The following is a 16,312-nucleotide window of genomic DNA, read 5'->3' as shown; positions in this document are numbered from 1 at the left end:
ACCATATATCACCATCCAAACAGGGCTCACCACCATCCATACACTGCTCATTCTCCAGGTAATTTTAATGGGATCCCCTAAAACGTCCCATTTCACCTGCATTGGCCAGTTCACTGGTTGAAGGGACACTGGACAGGTCCCGTGAGGAGCCCAAGACTGTACCACAGACAATTTCACAATTTAGCCGACGAACAGGCACATATGCCAAAAGGAGGTAATTTTAGGAGCAAATAAAGCAACAGAACTGTGCAAAACCATTCTGTTCACTGCGAAAGGAATACCTCCTAATTTGGAAGATATATACACGAACACCACTAAGTGCCCGGTGACCCTGTGGAACACGGTTATGCAGTAACTCGGGCTCTATACTCACGGTGCGCCGCCGTCTCCACCATTTGTTGGAGACACTTCGTATCAGACACGCGAAAAATATTAAAATCCGCAAACACAGCCATGCTGATCTACAAAGAATCCAACCACAACCCCCAGAATGCCCAGCGCTACGCTTGCAATTTTCTGTTGGAACTAATCCCCAATGACTTCCTGGTGATCTGCAGCTGCGCTGTTGAAAGGGACACCCCCCACCCCCCTGAAACCTCAAGTAAAACGAGTATTTGGGTAGCCATCTTGGAAAATGTTCTATACGTTGCAGAAATTAATGAAGGTAGAACCATTACGGGGAAAATAAGAACGTGAATGCGTTCTATAATGATTTTTCTATGAGATAAATGACTAGATACACATATGTGAAATATAATTGATCCAACATTTTACACCGTAAAGCAGCTTAACCATTTACAATCAAATTTACGAGAATGACTTTCGCTTTTTTGCCACGATTATCTGTCATGAAAGTTAAGGCATTTTATCCTTTTGTATACTGGATGCGATTAAATACACACAAAATGGAGCATGCTCGAGGAAACGGGATGACGTTTGCGGGGTGAGGGGGCGGGGACGGGAGCGGTGTCATGGTGGTGCGCATCGAGAATACAATGCCCTTTTTGTATCACCGTACCTTCACGAGACTCCATGTAGAATGATAATATCCACTGCCTCCTCTGTATTTCTTGGTTGCAAGACAGTAATGGGATTTGAAGAGGTTACAGATTGCAGCCTATATGAATTATGAACCCACCTTGAAATTCGTTACATAGACTCACATAACTTGATGTAGTCATGTCGCAAAGATCATCAAAATGTAACAGCTTATTTCGTATGTTGATCAAAGTATTAATAGTGAACTGTAGAAACTAGACTGACATGCAATTTAAATGTGCATTTGCTTGTATTTCAGGGTTCGACTTATGTGGTATTTGGATTAAATCACCTGATAGATGGATACAATTGATATTATAATGTAATTTAAACTAACACTGCACATTAAAACAATATTGAATTACTAATGAATAATGAATTTAAAATGTTTGCAAAAATAAGAGAAATGCATCAGTTATACTTAATGAAATGCGTTAGCAAAGCCCTTTTGTCTGAAACAAATTGTATTATTCATGTTAATGTAGCGTTATCAGTGTTGAATTCATAAGCTTGCATATTACATGTGTTTTATCAAAACATTATTTCAATGTAATTTCATGATTTAATTTCTTAGCATTAGTGAGGCATGCAGAGTTTGCATTTTTTGTGATCGCGCTAGAATATTGATTCACTTCTTAATATGAACTTTCTTTTAGGTTTCAACAAGGAAAGTCATGTAGCGGCATAGCATGAAAGATGATGGAAGAATATTTACATACCGTTCTAATATGGTATATAGCAGGTGTCTCCAACGAGTACCTGGTGAACAATGTGTGCGTAGCATACTTGTGTGAAGCCTAGCCGACTAAAATAGAAGCTTTTGTTTGTTTGAAATATTATGTGTATACCAAAACTGAAAAACATGTATTGAAGAAAAATGTGTACCGTATTTTCCGGCGTATAAGACGACTGGGCGTATAAGACGACCCCCTACTTTTTCCTGTTAAAATATAGGGTTTGGGCTATACTCGCCATATAAGACTACCCCTCTTCCAACGCACACCAAATAAAAATTAAAAAACATCAGGTTTGATTTTAATATGGTAATTTTAATTCAAATGCTTATGACATGCAGGTACGTAGTAGGAAAACTGTCACTTATAAACATAAGGTTGTTTGTCATCAAACATGTAAACATAAAACAGTGCAAGTGGATTAAACTTTTCCTAATTCACTCTAAAGCTGAAAGGAAGGATAAGACAATAAACCCATGGGAACTGCCATGCTGTTTGTTCTCTAAGCTGTCAACCAAACTGGAACTGAAGATGATAGGAGGAAGATAACAAACAAACAGAGAGAGAGAGCAAGTGCCGGGCAAGATCCTGGGGAGTCAGCAACGCCCATCATAACTCCAAGCTATTTTTACAGGACTTGCTGGCTTGACAGTTTCTCTTTAAAAGCCTTCAAAATCCTCCTGTTCGTCATCTGATATCATAAGTAAATCAATTACATCTTGTGGTACATTTGTAAGGCAGTCATCGTATGGATCTAATTCCGTATCAGATGGTGTGGTCTCAGCTTCGGGTTTCTCTTCATCTTGCCACAAGTAGTCGTCCTCCATACCATCTAATGAATTTGATATGCCACACTTCTTGAAAGACTTGATTACTGTTTCTGCATCAATATCATTCCAGGCTTTTATGACAAACTTGCACAAAACATCCAACTGTGGAGCACGCATGTTTCCTCCTTTTGTGAATGACTTTTCGCCGCTAACCATCCACTCATTCCACTGTTCTCGAATGCGATCTTTAAATGGCTTGTTTAGGCACACATCCAGTGGCTGTACCAACGATGTCAATCCTGCAGGAATAACTGCCGCATCTGTGTTTATTCTTGCCAGCCTTTGCTTGGTGCTGGGAGTTAAATGAGCCCTGAACATATCCCACACCAGTAGACTACGTTTTTGAATAAGTCCACCTGGTCGCCTGCTCCATACATTATCAAGCCATAGCTTTACCCCTTCTTCATCCATCCAGCCTTTTTCATGTACATGTACAAAACAACCAACAGGAAACTTGAGTTTCGGCATTGTTTTTCTTTTAAAAATAATCATTGGTCTCAGTTTGGCACCATCAGCTGTGCATGCTAGTACCACTGTAAAACTGGACTTCTCATGTCCTGTTGTTTTAATTAAAATTGTTTTTGCACCTTTTGGATGGACAGTTCTATTTCCAACCATATCAAAATTCATTGGAGTTTCATCCATATTTCCGATACTACTTAACGCATAGCCATGTTTATTGCGCTGTTGTATTACATATCGATGGAAACTATTTACTTTGGCTTCAAGATCTGCAGGTAATTTTTGTGCAATTTTCGTCTTTTGCCTCAGTACCAGATTATGCCTTTCAAAGAATCTAGTACACCAGGATACAGTGGCTTTAAATCTGTTGCTGTGATCTGGGTTAGATTTGGCCCACTGAGGGGCAAACAAACGTATTTGATTTCGTGTCACTATATAACCACTTTGGCGATGCTCATTCACCATGTCTGCTACATGTTTTTCGAGTTCTGGCCAATGTGGGGTGCCTCTTCTTAATGCACACTTACCCCTTGGCATACTCCTTAATGCTTTTTCATTTGCTTTCCAGTCCCGAACCATCTTTTCTGTTACTCCATATTGTCTTGCAGCAGCACAGTTATTATGTTCCATGGCAAAGTTTACAACTTTAAGTTTGAAACTGGCTTCATATTTCTTTCTTCTTGCTGGTGGAGCCAGGATGGGGTCTTGTCTGTTAGCCATTTTTATACTGTACTGTATGTACTGGTGCTGTACTGTATGAACTGGTACAGATACTGGTACTGGTACTGGTGCTGTGCTGTACTGTATTCACCACCACATGTATCTGCTCACCAGATTGCCTTCCCTCAGAATCACCAACAATACAACAACCAGCCAATCACGGAGAATGAATATTACATTTAAGATTGTTGAAACTGCAGTACAACCAAAGTTAAATGCGGTCAAAATATATATTTTTTTATAATATTGTCATATCCCAATCCAAAATGGCCGTTACTATATGGTAATCTCCTAACATGTGCCATGCGCGAGAAGAAAGAAACAGAAAACAGAAAACAAATGTTGTTTCTATGGTACCGTAATAGCGCGCTTCGAATAGCCTGGGGCACGCGCAGGAACACATGCCTGCCCAGACAACTGCCAGCGAGGACGCGGAACCCATCGTACGCTTGGAATTCATTTCCAAATGCAGCATACGGTGGTTCAGCTACAGGGCGCCTGCCCCTGAAGTTTCGGCACGCCGTATACCGGCGTATAAGACGACCCCCGACTTTTGAGGAGATTTTCAGGGGTTAAAAAGTCGTCTTATACGCCGGAAAATACGGTATATATTTTCAGAACTGATAATCTGGTGTATGGAGAAACATATTTGAATGTTCAAAATGTATTTAAAGCTATCATTTGAGTTTGAGAGATTTATTACTCCTATTATTACCTTGGCACCAGGAGGAATACAGCTTAGGGTTCTATGCACTACCAATGCACAGTTCTTTCAAATTGTCAGAACATTTTTATATTACTGCTGAATCTCTGATTAGTGCACTGATGTGATCACAACCAACACTTTTGAAAGGGGTGTGTGAGAGGCGTCAGAAAATGGAGGGACGCAAAAGTATCTTTATAGATAGTTTATTGATGTAATATATGGTAATATCAGTCTCTTATACTGTTGTCTTTGATGGTCGTTAGTCCTTTTCCTTCTCTCTGCCTTCTATCTGGGTCTTCATGCTTGTCCTCTTGATCTTCTTTCTTTTCCCCAGGGTCAACTCAGGAGGAGCATGTGAAGGAAAGAAGAACACAGGCAGTGGGTAAGTAGGTTCTTCCTTATTCTCTCCCTCTCCAGCCCCCCCACTTCTCCTTTCTACTGTTGTTTTCTGGGTGGGATTTTTCCTCGTCCTCGCTCTCTTTCTCTTTTTTCTGCTGTTAGCCTCTCCTTATGGTTTTTCTTACTGTCACTCTCTCTCTCTGCCCTTCCACTATTTTCTCTCGTTTTTCCTTTCTTACTTTTTATTTTCTCTCTCTTTCTCTCTCCGGTTATAGGTGTTCTTTCTTCTCTGTCTGTCTTTACTGCGTTTTCTATTTCTTGCTCTTTTCTTCTGTATATCTTTAAATAAAGAATATTGTTACAACTATCGTTTCTTGTGTTTTATGTTCCAATAAAAAAAATGTGGAACAAAATTAAACAGTGGGCTTCCTGCTGCTGAGGTCGGGTTCGGGGTTCTTTGGAATGTGGGCAACAATAAAGATAAAGGTTGTTGTGGAAAGAACCCAAAAAAAAGATTCTATTGGAGCTTGCCACAATAAAGAAACGTAAATCCTCAGACCCACTAATCCCCACAAAACGTAAACACTACAAAATAACCTGTTCCCAACTCCCTACCTCCCCTCCCGTCCCGTACCTGGTGTGGCCACGCTCTCCGGAGCATGGCCGGCCTCAGCACGGTGCGTCCTCCTGATTCCTGGCTCCCCGGTTCAGCAGCCAGCAAGGGTCATTCTCCTGGGTGACGACATCGTCAGGGCTCCCGGACTCGTCTCCCTCCTCCGGTCGTTGTCGCCTTCCCTGGCGGTGTGGGCTTTTAAAAACCCCCGCCGCTGCATCCTCGTCCGTCCTGCTGGGAGATGGCAAAAGTACTTCCTGGGCGGGAAGCCTCCCTGGTGCCTTCCTTACTCCAGATCGTACTCCCGGGTTACCGAGGGGCGTCTTCCTCGAGGACACTCCGCCACAGTCACTCCCCTTGAACAGTGGATGTTGGGCCACAGGTCACCCGGATAGTGGGAGAGGAAATCAGCATTGGCAAGCAGATGGCCGGGTGAGTGACGAACCTGAAAGGAAAACGATTGGAAGGATAAGAATCAACGGAGAACTCGCGCATTAGAGTCGTTATGCTTCGCCAACCAGGTCAAGGGGGCATGGTCGGTAAACAAGGTAAAGTTACGACCCGCCAAATAATAGTGCAGAGATTCGCCGGCCCACTTGATCGCCAAGCACTCCTTTTTCAGGGTAGGATAATGCCACTCCCGGGGCGAAAGCTTGCGGCTCAAGACAACTATGGGATGGTAGAGGCCATGTTTATCAGCTTGGGAGAGAACAGCCCCTAGGCCCTGGTCCGAGGTGTCTGCACTTGGAAAGGGTGCTGAAAATCAGGACATCGTAACACAGGTTTGACAGTGAGGAGATGTTTCAGAAGTTTGAAACTGTTTTTCTCTAATTCAGATAAACACGAAATCTGGTTGGGTTTGGTTTTTGATAATAGGGTGGTGAGGGGAGCTGTTATGTCGGAAAAATGAGGGATGAATCTTCTGTAGTATCCGACCATCCCCAAAAAGGCTCAGACATCTTTCTTTCCTTTGGGAAGAGGAATCTGTGTGATGGGCTGCACTTTTTCCAGTTGGGGTTTCACTGTGCCATGACCGATAATGTAGAGCCAGGGTCTCCTGTAAAGCCAGTGCTGACTAGACAAACCCGGTGGGTTTCTTCTGCCTCATGCCATGGTTTAAGGAGGTTTAAGTGGTATATTTTCTCCATCCCGTTGGGAATTTGTAATTTATAAGCCACAGGAGTGACTTGTTCAAGTATCACAAAGGGACCTTGCCACTGGGCTAGTAGTTTATTCTCGGTAACTGGTAATAATACCAGGACCTTCTGCCCTATGCCTAAGGTTCTGGGTCGAGAGGTTTTGTCAAAATACCTTTTTTGAGTGTCTTGGTCATTTTTCAGACATGTATGCGCAGTTTCCCATACCTCGTGCAGTGTTTCCTTTAGTTCCTGTGCATAGCTGAACATGTCTTTGATTTCTGCGTCTACCTCTTCCCATTGCTCCACCAACATGTCGAGCAAGGTGCAGGGTTGACGTCCGAAGAGGAGCTCGAATGGGCTATGCCCGGTGGATGATTGGATATGGGTAAGGAGGACTCCCTGGGGCCTTCCTTGCTCCAGGTCGTACCCCCGGGTACCGAGGGGCGTCTTCCGCTGAGGACGCCCGTCACAGTGTGGTCACTGTTGCATCACTAATATTAGTACCTCAGGATCATGTTCATTTAATATGAGTAGCTCTTACCACAGAAAAGTTTGGCGATCCCTGGTATATGCATTTATTAATCAATGACTTGTCAGCCTCCTTTATACACTGGGACAGTTTAGGGCCTTTTATCATATACAAAGAACTTAGATTCCTTGGAGCGGCCTGATAACTCGGCTTGGGTCCACTCCTAGCCCCCACAGAACCCTGCTTACATGGCACCCAAGGAATTCGGACCACTCAAGGACCACCCACTGGGCTAGCCAGCCGAGCCTTATTTCATGACAGAATTATGCTAGTTGGCTTAGAACTGACAGTGCCAATAAGAGGACATGCAGCAGGGTGTGGTGCACAAGACAATACTCTAATTTCTGCTTATTTTCCTTTTCTCTATTAAAGACGCATAGGTAGGGAGGGCTTTCTCATTGGGGACACTAGATCCTGCTGGTTTAGTAAGAGATCTCAATTCTCCTAGTTCTGCTGTCAACCTGGTGACTTGTGGTCTCAGGTCAAGGACCTCTGATCTAAGGTTCTGAACCACCTGGACTATATTAAGTATGTCTGACAAAGTGGCTGCAGGTGAAGTGATTGGCGCCAAAACAGAAGGCGCCGGCAACTTGCTTGCAGCCAGGTTGTGAATATCATTGGGGAGGTCTTTCTTAACAGGCGCTCCTGGGGACTGAGGCGTGAGAGGCACATATCTATTCATGCACACTATTACAGGCAAGAGGTGTATCAGATTTTGCGCTGTGATGGTGGTGGAAAAAGCGGAGTTATTTGGCTCAGTTGGGTGGCAGTCAGCAGAGGTGATAGCACGTACATTTGCAGTGCGATCCTGCAAATTAGTAAAAATTGGAGAAACTCTGTGCGTAGCTGGCTTCAAACATGAGTTTGTAATAGCATCACCACCCAGGAGAGTCTCCAACTCCTCAAGAAGCATGTCTATGTGCTTAAAGGTTGCTGTCTCATTTTGACACCCAGGCAAACTGATCCAGGCAAGCTTATGACTTTTGATTTTCCTTCCCAGAGGAGTGTCAATAGCTTTGCACTTTATCATCAAAGAAGGTTATTTTGCCACAACCACAATAAGTGTATTGGGGATGGGAAGGGTGCAAAACCCAGTAGAGATGAAAAGCCCTCCAAGGGAGAAACACCTCCTGAGCTAAAACTGCAGCAAAATGTATCATATAAAAATTGCGTATGAAGGACCAAGGGGAGTGGCCCAACCCTGCCTTTTTCTGAGGCTGACAGGCATAGGATGGGCCTGTCCTGGGCCTGGGCTTTGCCTAGCTGCCTACGCTGCAGGGTAACAGAATGAGCTGTATAACGTTGACAAGGCATCCCCTGGTGCAAGGAATGAAGGGACCATCTCCAGGGTCCCTTGGAAGGATGGGACATGTAATCCTTCCAGAAAGTTCCCACAACGCGGGTTAACAGAATATGCTATATAGCACTGGCAAGGCGTCAACAGGTGCAAGGAATGAAGGGGCTGCCTCCAGGAGCCCTTGGAATGATGTAGTCTTTTCTGACAGCAATATGTAAATGTGTTTCCAGGTCAACAGATGCAGATACTACAAGCCCCAATGTCACAGCCACAAGTGAGTGTTCCTCAGCAAAACATGAATCAAACGGCAAATGCGAATGTGAACCAGATAGCATCACAATTTCACTTAATGATTTGAGTGATGAGGTATTCACTGAAATGTTTCACAATGATAGATCTGATGATGAGGATTGCATGGTAGGTGCATCCTTAGAAGCAAATCAACCTGGTCCCTATGTAAATGTAAATGGTATTGGCCATGATGTATCACTTTTTGGTTGACACAGGAGCTACATGTTCCACAGTCAGAACAGCTGAAGTACCAAGTTTGCCCCTTTCAGGAAAAAATTAAAGTGGTAGGAGTTGTAAGTAAGCAATTGACAAACCCTGTAACAGAGTATGTCCCTGTAACAATAGGTTAATTCGAAGATGAGCGCCAATTTGTGCTCTGCAATTCAAGTCCTTTAAGTTTGCTAGGACATGATCTGTTTTGTAATCTGAATTGTTCTATTAGCTGCACACATAAAGGAATAGCGGTATAGACAAATGAGGAAGATGTGCCCTGCAGAATTGTACGAAGTGTCACATGGTACCCAATGATGGCATGTAATTTGCCCGAAGAATTAAAAGAAACTGTGACGCCAGAAGTTTGGGAATTTTCATGGAAAAGAAGTAGGACTCGCTAAAGGTGTTGAGTCCATTGAAATAACAGTGAAACCAAATGTAGTGTATCGAAACACACCCTTGTATAATATGTCCACAGAGACAATTACTGGAATCACCCCTTTGATTAATTGTCTGATTGAGCAGGGTATCAAAAGAAACTATGGGAAGTCCAGGTAACTCTCCCATTTTAGGATTGCGGAAGCCTAATGGAAAGTGCTGCATAGTTCAAGATTTGAGAAAAGTCGTTCCATGTTGTCTCATGGTATCGAATCCTGCAGTGATTTTATTTCATATTCCCTGTGAGGCAGAACCGTTTACAGTCATTGATCTTTGCCAGACATTCTTTTCCATTCCCCTTCACGAGGAAAGTAGTAGCATTTTGCATTCAAATTTGGCAGTAGTGTCTTGGCATGGTGCCGAACTCCTCAGGGGTATACGTTGTCACTATCCATTTTCAATCAGATTTTGAAAAAGAATTTGGAATCCCTTAAAATGCCCTCTCAATCAGTCTTAGTGCAGTGCATTGTCTACCTGTTGTTTGGGTCAAATACCCAAGAAGTATGCAGAAGAGGTACAATTGCCTTATTGAATCATTTAGGAGAGAATGGTCATATGTTTTCCTCTTCAAAATTACAGTATTGTAAGGAAAAAGTTCTGTATTTAGGTCATCACATTGAGAAATCTGTGAGAAAAGTGTTGCAAGAGAGAATCTCAACAATCATGATAATAAATCCTCCACCAAGAAGTTTGAATGTTTCTGTGAATGGTTGGACACTGTCGTCAGTGGATTCCAAACTTTTCCCTTTTGGCCAAGCTTTTACGTAGGAACAAGGATGTGTCTGATCTGGCACCATTGGAGACAACTGTATAAATGCCTGCACAGAGCTGAGAGAAATCCTATCCTGAGCCCCAGCTCTGGGAATGCCTGATTATAACAAATGTGTTTCTTTATTTTGTTGCAAGAGGGATGGATGTGCTCTCTTATTTTTGACAAACCTGCATGGAAATGCAAACAAGGCTGTGGCTTATTTGTCTGCTATGCATGATCCTATTGCAGCAGCACTGCCTGGTTGTTTAAAGGCAGTCGCTTCTCTTAGCATCAGCTCAGCAGTGCAAAAGCATTGTCATGGGACATCCACTGAACGTTGTTATCCCACAATCAGTGGACATTTTGTTAGTCTGTACAAAGACACAGTACCTGGCATGTGCATGTTTGACCCACTATGAGCAAATTATATTGGCTTCTTCATTTGTTAACATTAAACGCTGTAATAATCTTAACCCAGTAACCATAATGCCTGTTCCAGTTGAAAATACAATTAGCCGTGAATATGAGGTTGAGCAAGACTGTCTCGATGTGACTGAATTGTGCACCAAACCAAAACCTGACATGCAAGAAGTTCTTTTAGACGAAAGTGACTATGTTATGTTCGTTGATGGCTCCTGTTTAAGAGATAAAGATGGCACTCTGAGAGCAGAATATACAGTATGCAGTCTCAGGTGTGATAGAAACCTCCTAGCTTCGAGGAGTCTGTTCAGCCCAAGGAGCCAAATTAGTTGCTCTTACCAGAGTATGCTGTGTTTGTGAACAGCGTAAGGTCAATATTTTCACTGAAAGCCAATATGGTTTTATTGTCATTCATGATTTTGGACAGATATGGTCCCAGAGAGGTTTTATGACCTCTTCTTGTTCCCCAGTCCAAAACGGTGACAACATTTATCATCTGTTGAATGCATTACAGTTGCCAGTGACAATTGCCATTGTAAAATGTATGGTGCACAGGAGATCAACTGATTATGTCACCTGAGGCAATACCTATGCAGACGAGGTTGCCAGTTACTGCACTCTTAGCTGTACCTCCTATAATGGAGAGGGGAACAATGATGTACAAGATGAGGCAAGCCACAATTTCCTATTCACTGCTGTTGACACATGGGAGGAAGTGAAAAGATTGCAGAAAGAGGTTTCAGTGGAAGAACACCAAAGTTGGGTTATAGCAGGATGTGCAAAGAGAAATGGAGATGATGTTTGGTTTTCAAGTGATGGAAGAGCAGTGTTGCCAAATAGTTTAATGTTTGCGATGGCAAGGCACGCATAGGTAGAGATGCAATGATCAGAACATTCAGAAAGACATGGTTTAATCCTTGGTTTAGAGTGGTTGCTGAAGCTACGTCACAGATGTGTTACCTGCCAACAGATGAATGTAGGGAAATGCAGAGTAGTTACACTAAGTCACATAGGTAAGTCGGACAATCAATACAGAATGCAGTTGGATTATATCGAACTACCACTGAGCATTGGATTAAGATATGTCTTGGTCATTGTTTGCATATTCTTCCACTGGGTGGAAATGTATCCCAGTAGGAGAAATGATAGCCTCACAGTGGCAAAGTTGTTTCTTAGAGAGTTGATACCAAGTTTCAGTTTCCCAACTTCTCTAGAGTCAGACTGAGGAACTCATTTCAACAGTGAGGACCTAAAAATGTTGTGTGCCCCATAACACGTTGAGCAAAGACTGCATTGCAGCTATAGGCCAGAAGCCTCAGGTAGAACAGATTAATGGAACTTTGAAGTCCGGATTGGCGAAAGTATGTGCACCCACAATCCTGAAATTGGCAGATGCATTGCCTCTTTTTTTGATAATTTTTGGGCAGCGCACCTGACAAGAAGACAGGCCTGTCACCTCATGAAACCATTATGAGATTGGAAACAGTACCTGCAAATGCGCTTGTGAACATTAAGGATGACTAGATGCTGGATTATTGCAAAGGACTGCCTTTCAGCAAAAGGACTGGCTGCAGTGGTGTGTTCTTTGTCTCATCAGGTTTGAGAAGCAACGGCACTGACAAGACCATGTCCACTCACCTGAATTCCAGGTTCCGCAGGAGCGAAGAGAATAAAACCCTCACCCCTAAACACTATTCTCTCGTATCTGAAATGAACAGGGAACAAGCAAATGGCCTCCAGGGGAAAGGGATAGGGAACAGGGATTTGGGAAGGGAAGAGAATAGAAACCAAACACTGGTTCATGAAGGAGCATCACTGTTGTTCTAAGAAATTTGCCTCAGGGCTTGGTGCAGGAATTTCTAAGACCAAAAAGAAATCAAAAACAAAAGAACTACAAATATCACAGAGTCTTTCAGCAAAATAACAATAATTATTATCATTCGATTGGGCAATCACAGAGCCTTTCAGCAAAACCACAATAATTATTAGCGCTCAATTGCTCAACTATTAAGCACGCTTTTGTAACTCACAAGAAAATTGTTATAAAATCAAGCTTATGAATTTGTCTTTTGTTATTCATGTTCACACAATAGACTTGCTCCAAAACAATCAGAATAAACGTCTAATTTTGCATAGAAATCGAGCAATGCTTTCATAACTTCACAACACTTAGGGCCAGATGTAGCAAACTTTTGCGAGTCGCAAATGGGCCGAATCGCAATTTGCGACCCCGCAAAATCGGAAATGGGATGCAAAAATCCCATTTTCGAATCGCAAATTACGACGTGAGCCATTACCGACTCGCAAAAATAGCGACCCCATTTTGAAACCCGCAAATAGGAAGTCGCAATTTGCGAGTCACAAAACATATGAAATAGCCACTCACAAATTGCGACTAGTCGCAAAACGACCATTTTGCACTTCCAATTTACCACTAACTCAGAGCAGGTGGTAACCATAACCAAAGTATAAAAGGGGACCCAGAAGGCACCTGGGCCACTCAAGATGGCAGAGATATATGTGATATCAAGGAGGAGGAGAGCCCACGCTGCACAGCAGATGAGGAGGAGGAGCCAGAGACAGGAGAAGATATACAGAACCAGACAGGCACTTTTCCAACAAACTGAGGAGGAGATATATGATAAATACAGACTTAGCAGTACAGCAATACCAGATTTAATAGATTTACTCAATCCGCAGCTTCAACGCCAGACTGTGCCCGGCAGCGCCATCCCCATACATGTGCAAGTGCTATGCTCACTGCACCTCTTGGCGTCGGGTAGCTATCAGGGGGTCATTGCCGTGGCAGGTGGGGTATCCCTAAGTGCACTCTCACGGTTCTTCAGATCATTCCTGGATGCCATACTCACACACATGTCCAGATACATATACGTACCCAGGAATGAGGCAGAAATCAACAGCACCAAGTTGGAATTCTACAGGATTGCCAACTTCCCGCATGTAATAGGGTGTGTAGACGGGACACCTATACAAATATGCCCTCCTGCAAATCTGGAATATCTGTTCCGCAACCGGAAGTGTACCCACTCACTGAACATCCAGGTGGTATGTGATGCCCATTATGTTATAACTGACATGGTTGCCAAATTCCCAGGGAGTACACATGACTCCTACATTTTCAGGCACAGTGGGATACACCAACGCCTAGAACGTGGGGAGTTTGGAGACGGATACCTCCTAGGTATAGCTGAATACACCTTGCAGACATACACACAGGTCAATGTGGTACCCATCTATGCTCAGTTAACGTACATTTTGTGCCAAACAGGTGACAGTGCATATGCACTACGACCATGGATACTTACCCCGCACTTAACACCCAGCAATGAGACAGAGAGGCGATACAACAGTGCACATAGGAGGACCCGAAATATTATAGAGAGGACCTTTGGACTGTTGAAGGCAAGATTCAGATGCCTCCACAGAAGTGGAGGTGCCCTCCAGTATGCCCCATTAACAGCATTCAAGATCGTTGGCGCATGCGCTATACTGCACAACATTGCCACCAGACGTGGGCTACCTCTCACCCCAGAAGACCCAGATTCGGAGGATGACGAGCAAGAGCTACCACATCGCCATCATGGGGCTAGAAGCATTGCAAATCAAGGCAGACAGAGACAGGACCACATTGCAAACCAATACTTTGGAAGGTACGTGCTAACTGTTACCACACACACGAATGTCACACACAAAGAGTCCAGGTGTGAAGTGGAACAAACAAGAACTTTAATGATGTGAACCAATAAACTATTTACAGAAACTACTGATCAAGGGCTGTAAAAGTCCACCTGCTATGAGGACACATAAACCTCATGTGCCTCCAGTCTATGTCAGTGCGTAGCTCACACCCTACGCCGTGCTCACCCAGCATGGCTGGTTCCTGGAGTGCCTGCAGTGCCCTGCTGTGCACTTCCACTACGCAATACCCTGGTGTCTGTGGCTGATGCACTACTTATGGTAGAGCCCTCCTCACTGTCTTGCGGCGTGTCTGCCGCGCCCCTAGCCACCTGTCGTGCCTCCATCATGTCGACTGCGTGGCTAATCCCAGCCCACGAGCCACATCGCTGGCAAAGTGGCCCATGTCCACCTGTAGGCTGACTGTGCGGCGTGACAGCCCAGTGGTGTTTACAGCCAGCCGGATGATGGAGGCAGCCATGCGGTCCAGGCGGTGGATGAGCTGCCGGTCATGGCGCCTTGCACCCTCTCTCTCCGTGACAAGTTCAGCCACCAGTTGTCTGATTGAGTGCGCAAGGTCACCTACATTGCTGTTTAGATGTTGCAGCTCTGTGTGGACCTGTTGCAGCCCTGTTGTTTGGTTTCTTTCCATGCGCCGCATGGCCCCTGAAATAAGTCTAATTTCCTTTGTCTGCAGGCGCTGACCATGGATGAGTGCAGCCTCGGCGGCGGACATGGAGGCGTCCCCTACTTCACCCTGTGACACTGGAGGGACAGTGAGATGTCGCCGGTGGCGCAGTGGTGGTTCTGTATCCTGTACGCTGGCACTGTGGCTGGGACCGGGTGCTGCCTCAATCTCCAGTATGGCCACTGGTGCATCTGGAGGGGACTGTGGTTGGGTGGTGCAGGTCCCTGTGGTGGCTGCTCCTGGGTCCTGTGCTGCCTGGTGGCTGACCTGTGGCCCCTGGACGGTGTGGCTGGAGGTGGTGTCGTGTGGGAGACCTGTGGGACATAGGGAACACACTGTCAGTATCTACCATCAGTAATATACTTCCTAATAATCTGTTGCCTATCAGCTGCCTACTTGACTACATTGCCCATAATGCACCATGCAGGTGGTTGCTACTCTGAAATGAAGCTATTTTGGTTGTGCATGCTGCTGTGTACTAGGTGGGTGGGGGTAAGGCAGATATGGGTGTACATGGATGTCTCATGGTACTCACTGGTTGGTGGTCCTGGCGCTGACGTGTCCAGCTCTCTTATTCCGGACACTGCCTCTGGCTCCAGGGTCTCCTCCACTCTTTCCTCCAAGGGTGTGGGTGGTGGTATGGTAGATGGTCCTCCTCCAGTGCCCCTCATCTCCCGGAGGTGCTCTGCCACCCTCTCCTTTGGTCCGAGAGCGCAGGTCATACCACCTTTTTTTGAGTTCCTCAATACTCCTGTGGCTCACACCCATTGAATTTACTTTGTCTTGGATTTCACTCCAAATCCTCCTTTTTCCCTGCTCTGGCACACTGAGGGCTGCTCTCTGTAGGAAGTTGGCTCTGTATGCACTATTTCAAAGTAAGGAATAGTATGCACAGAGTCCAAGGGTTCCCCTTAGAGGTAAGATAGTGGCAAAAAGAGATAATACTAATGCTCTATTTTGTGGAAGTGTGGTCGAGCAGTAGGCTTATCAAAGGAGTAGTGTTAAGCATTTGTTGTACACACACAAGCAATAAATGAGGAACACACACTCAGAGACAATTCCAGGCCAATAGGTTTTTGTATAGAAAAATATATTTTCTTAGTTTATTTTAAGAACCACAGGTTCAAATTCTACATGTAATATCTAATTTGAAAGGTGTTGCAGGTAAGTACTCTAGGAACTTTGAACAATCACAATAGCATATATACTTTTTACATAAAACACATTTAGCTGTTTTAAAAGTGGACACAGTGCAATTTTCACAGTTCCTGGGGGAGGTAAAGTAATGTTAGTTCTTGCAGGTAAGTAAACCACCTACGGGGTTCAAATTGGGGTCCAAGGTAGCCCACCATTGGGGGTTCAGAGCAACCCCAAAGTTACCACACCAGCAGCTCAGGGCCGGTCAGGT

General features: G+C 44.3%; 1 protein-coding gene across 1 annotated transcript in view; it reads right to left on the bottom strand.

Moving 5' to 3' along the window:
• The window catches only part of RPP30 (ribonuclease P/MRP subunit p30), a 111,047-nt gene extending 110,512 nt beyond the window's left edge, over positions 1 to 535 (bottom strand). Inside the window, exon 1 of the mRNA XM_069239867.1 lies at positions 374 to 535. Within this exon, the coding sequence (XP_069095968.1) occupies positions 374 to 455 (82 nt within the window). The 5' untranslated portion in view covers positions 456 to 535. The remainder of the gene's footprint in view (positions 1 to 373) is intronic.
• Between the last annotated feature and the right edge of the window lie 15,777 nt (positions 536 to 16,312).

The sequence above is a fragment of the Pleurodeles waltl genome, chromosome 6 (assembly GCF_031143425.1).
Source record: "Pleurodeles waltl isolate 20211129_DDA chromosome 6, aPleWal1.hap1.20221129, whole genome shotgun sequence".
Lineage (NCBI taxonomy): Eukaryota > Metazoa > Chordata > Amphibia > Caudata > Salamandridae > Pleurodeles > Pleurodeles waltl.
The sequence above is the reverse complement of the archived record's forward strand: the minus strand, read 5'-3'. Positions and strand labels throughout refer to the sequence as shown.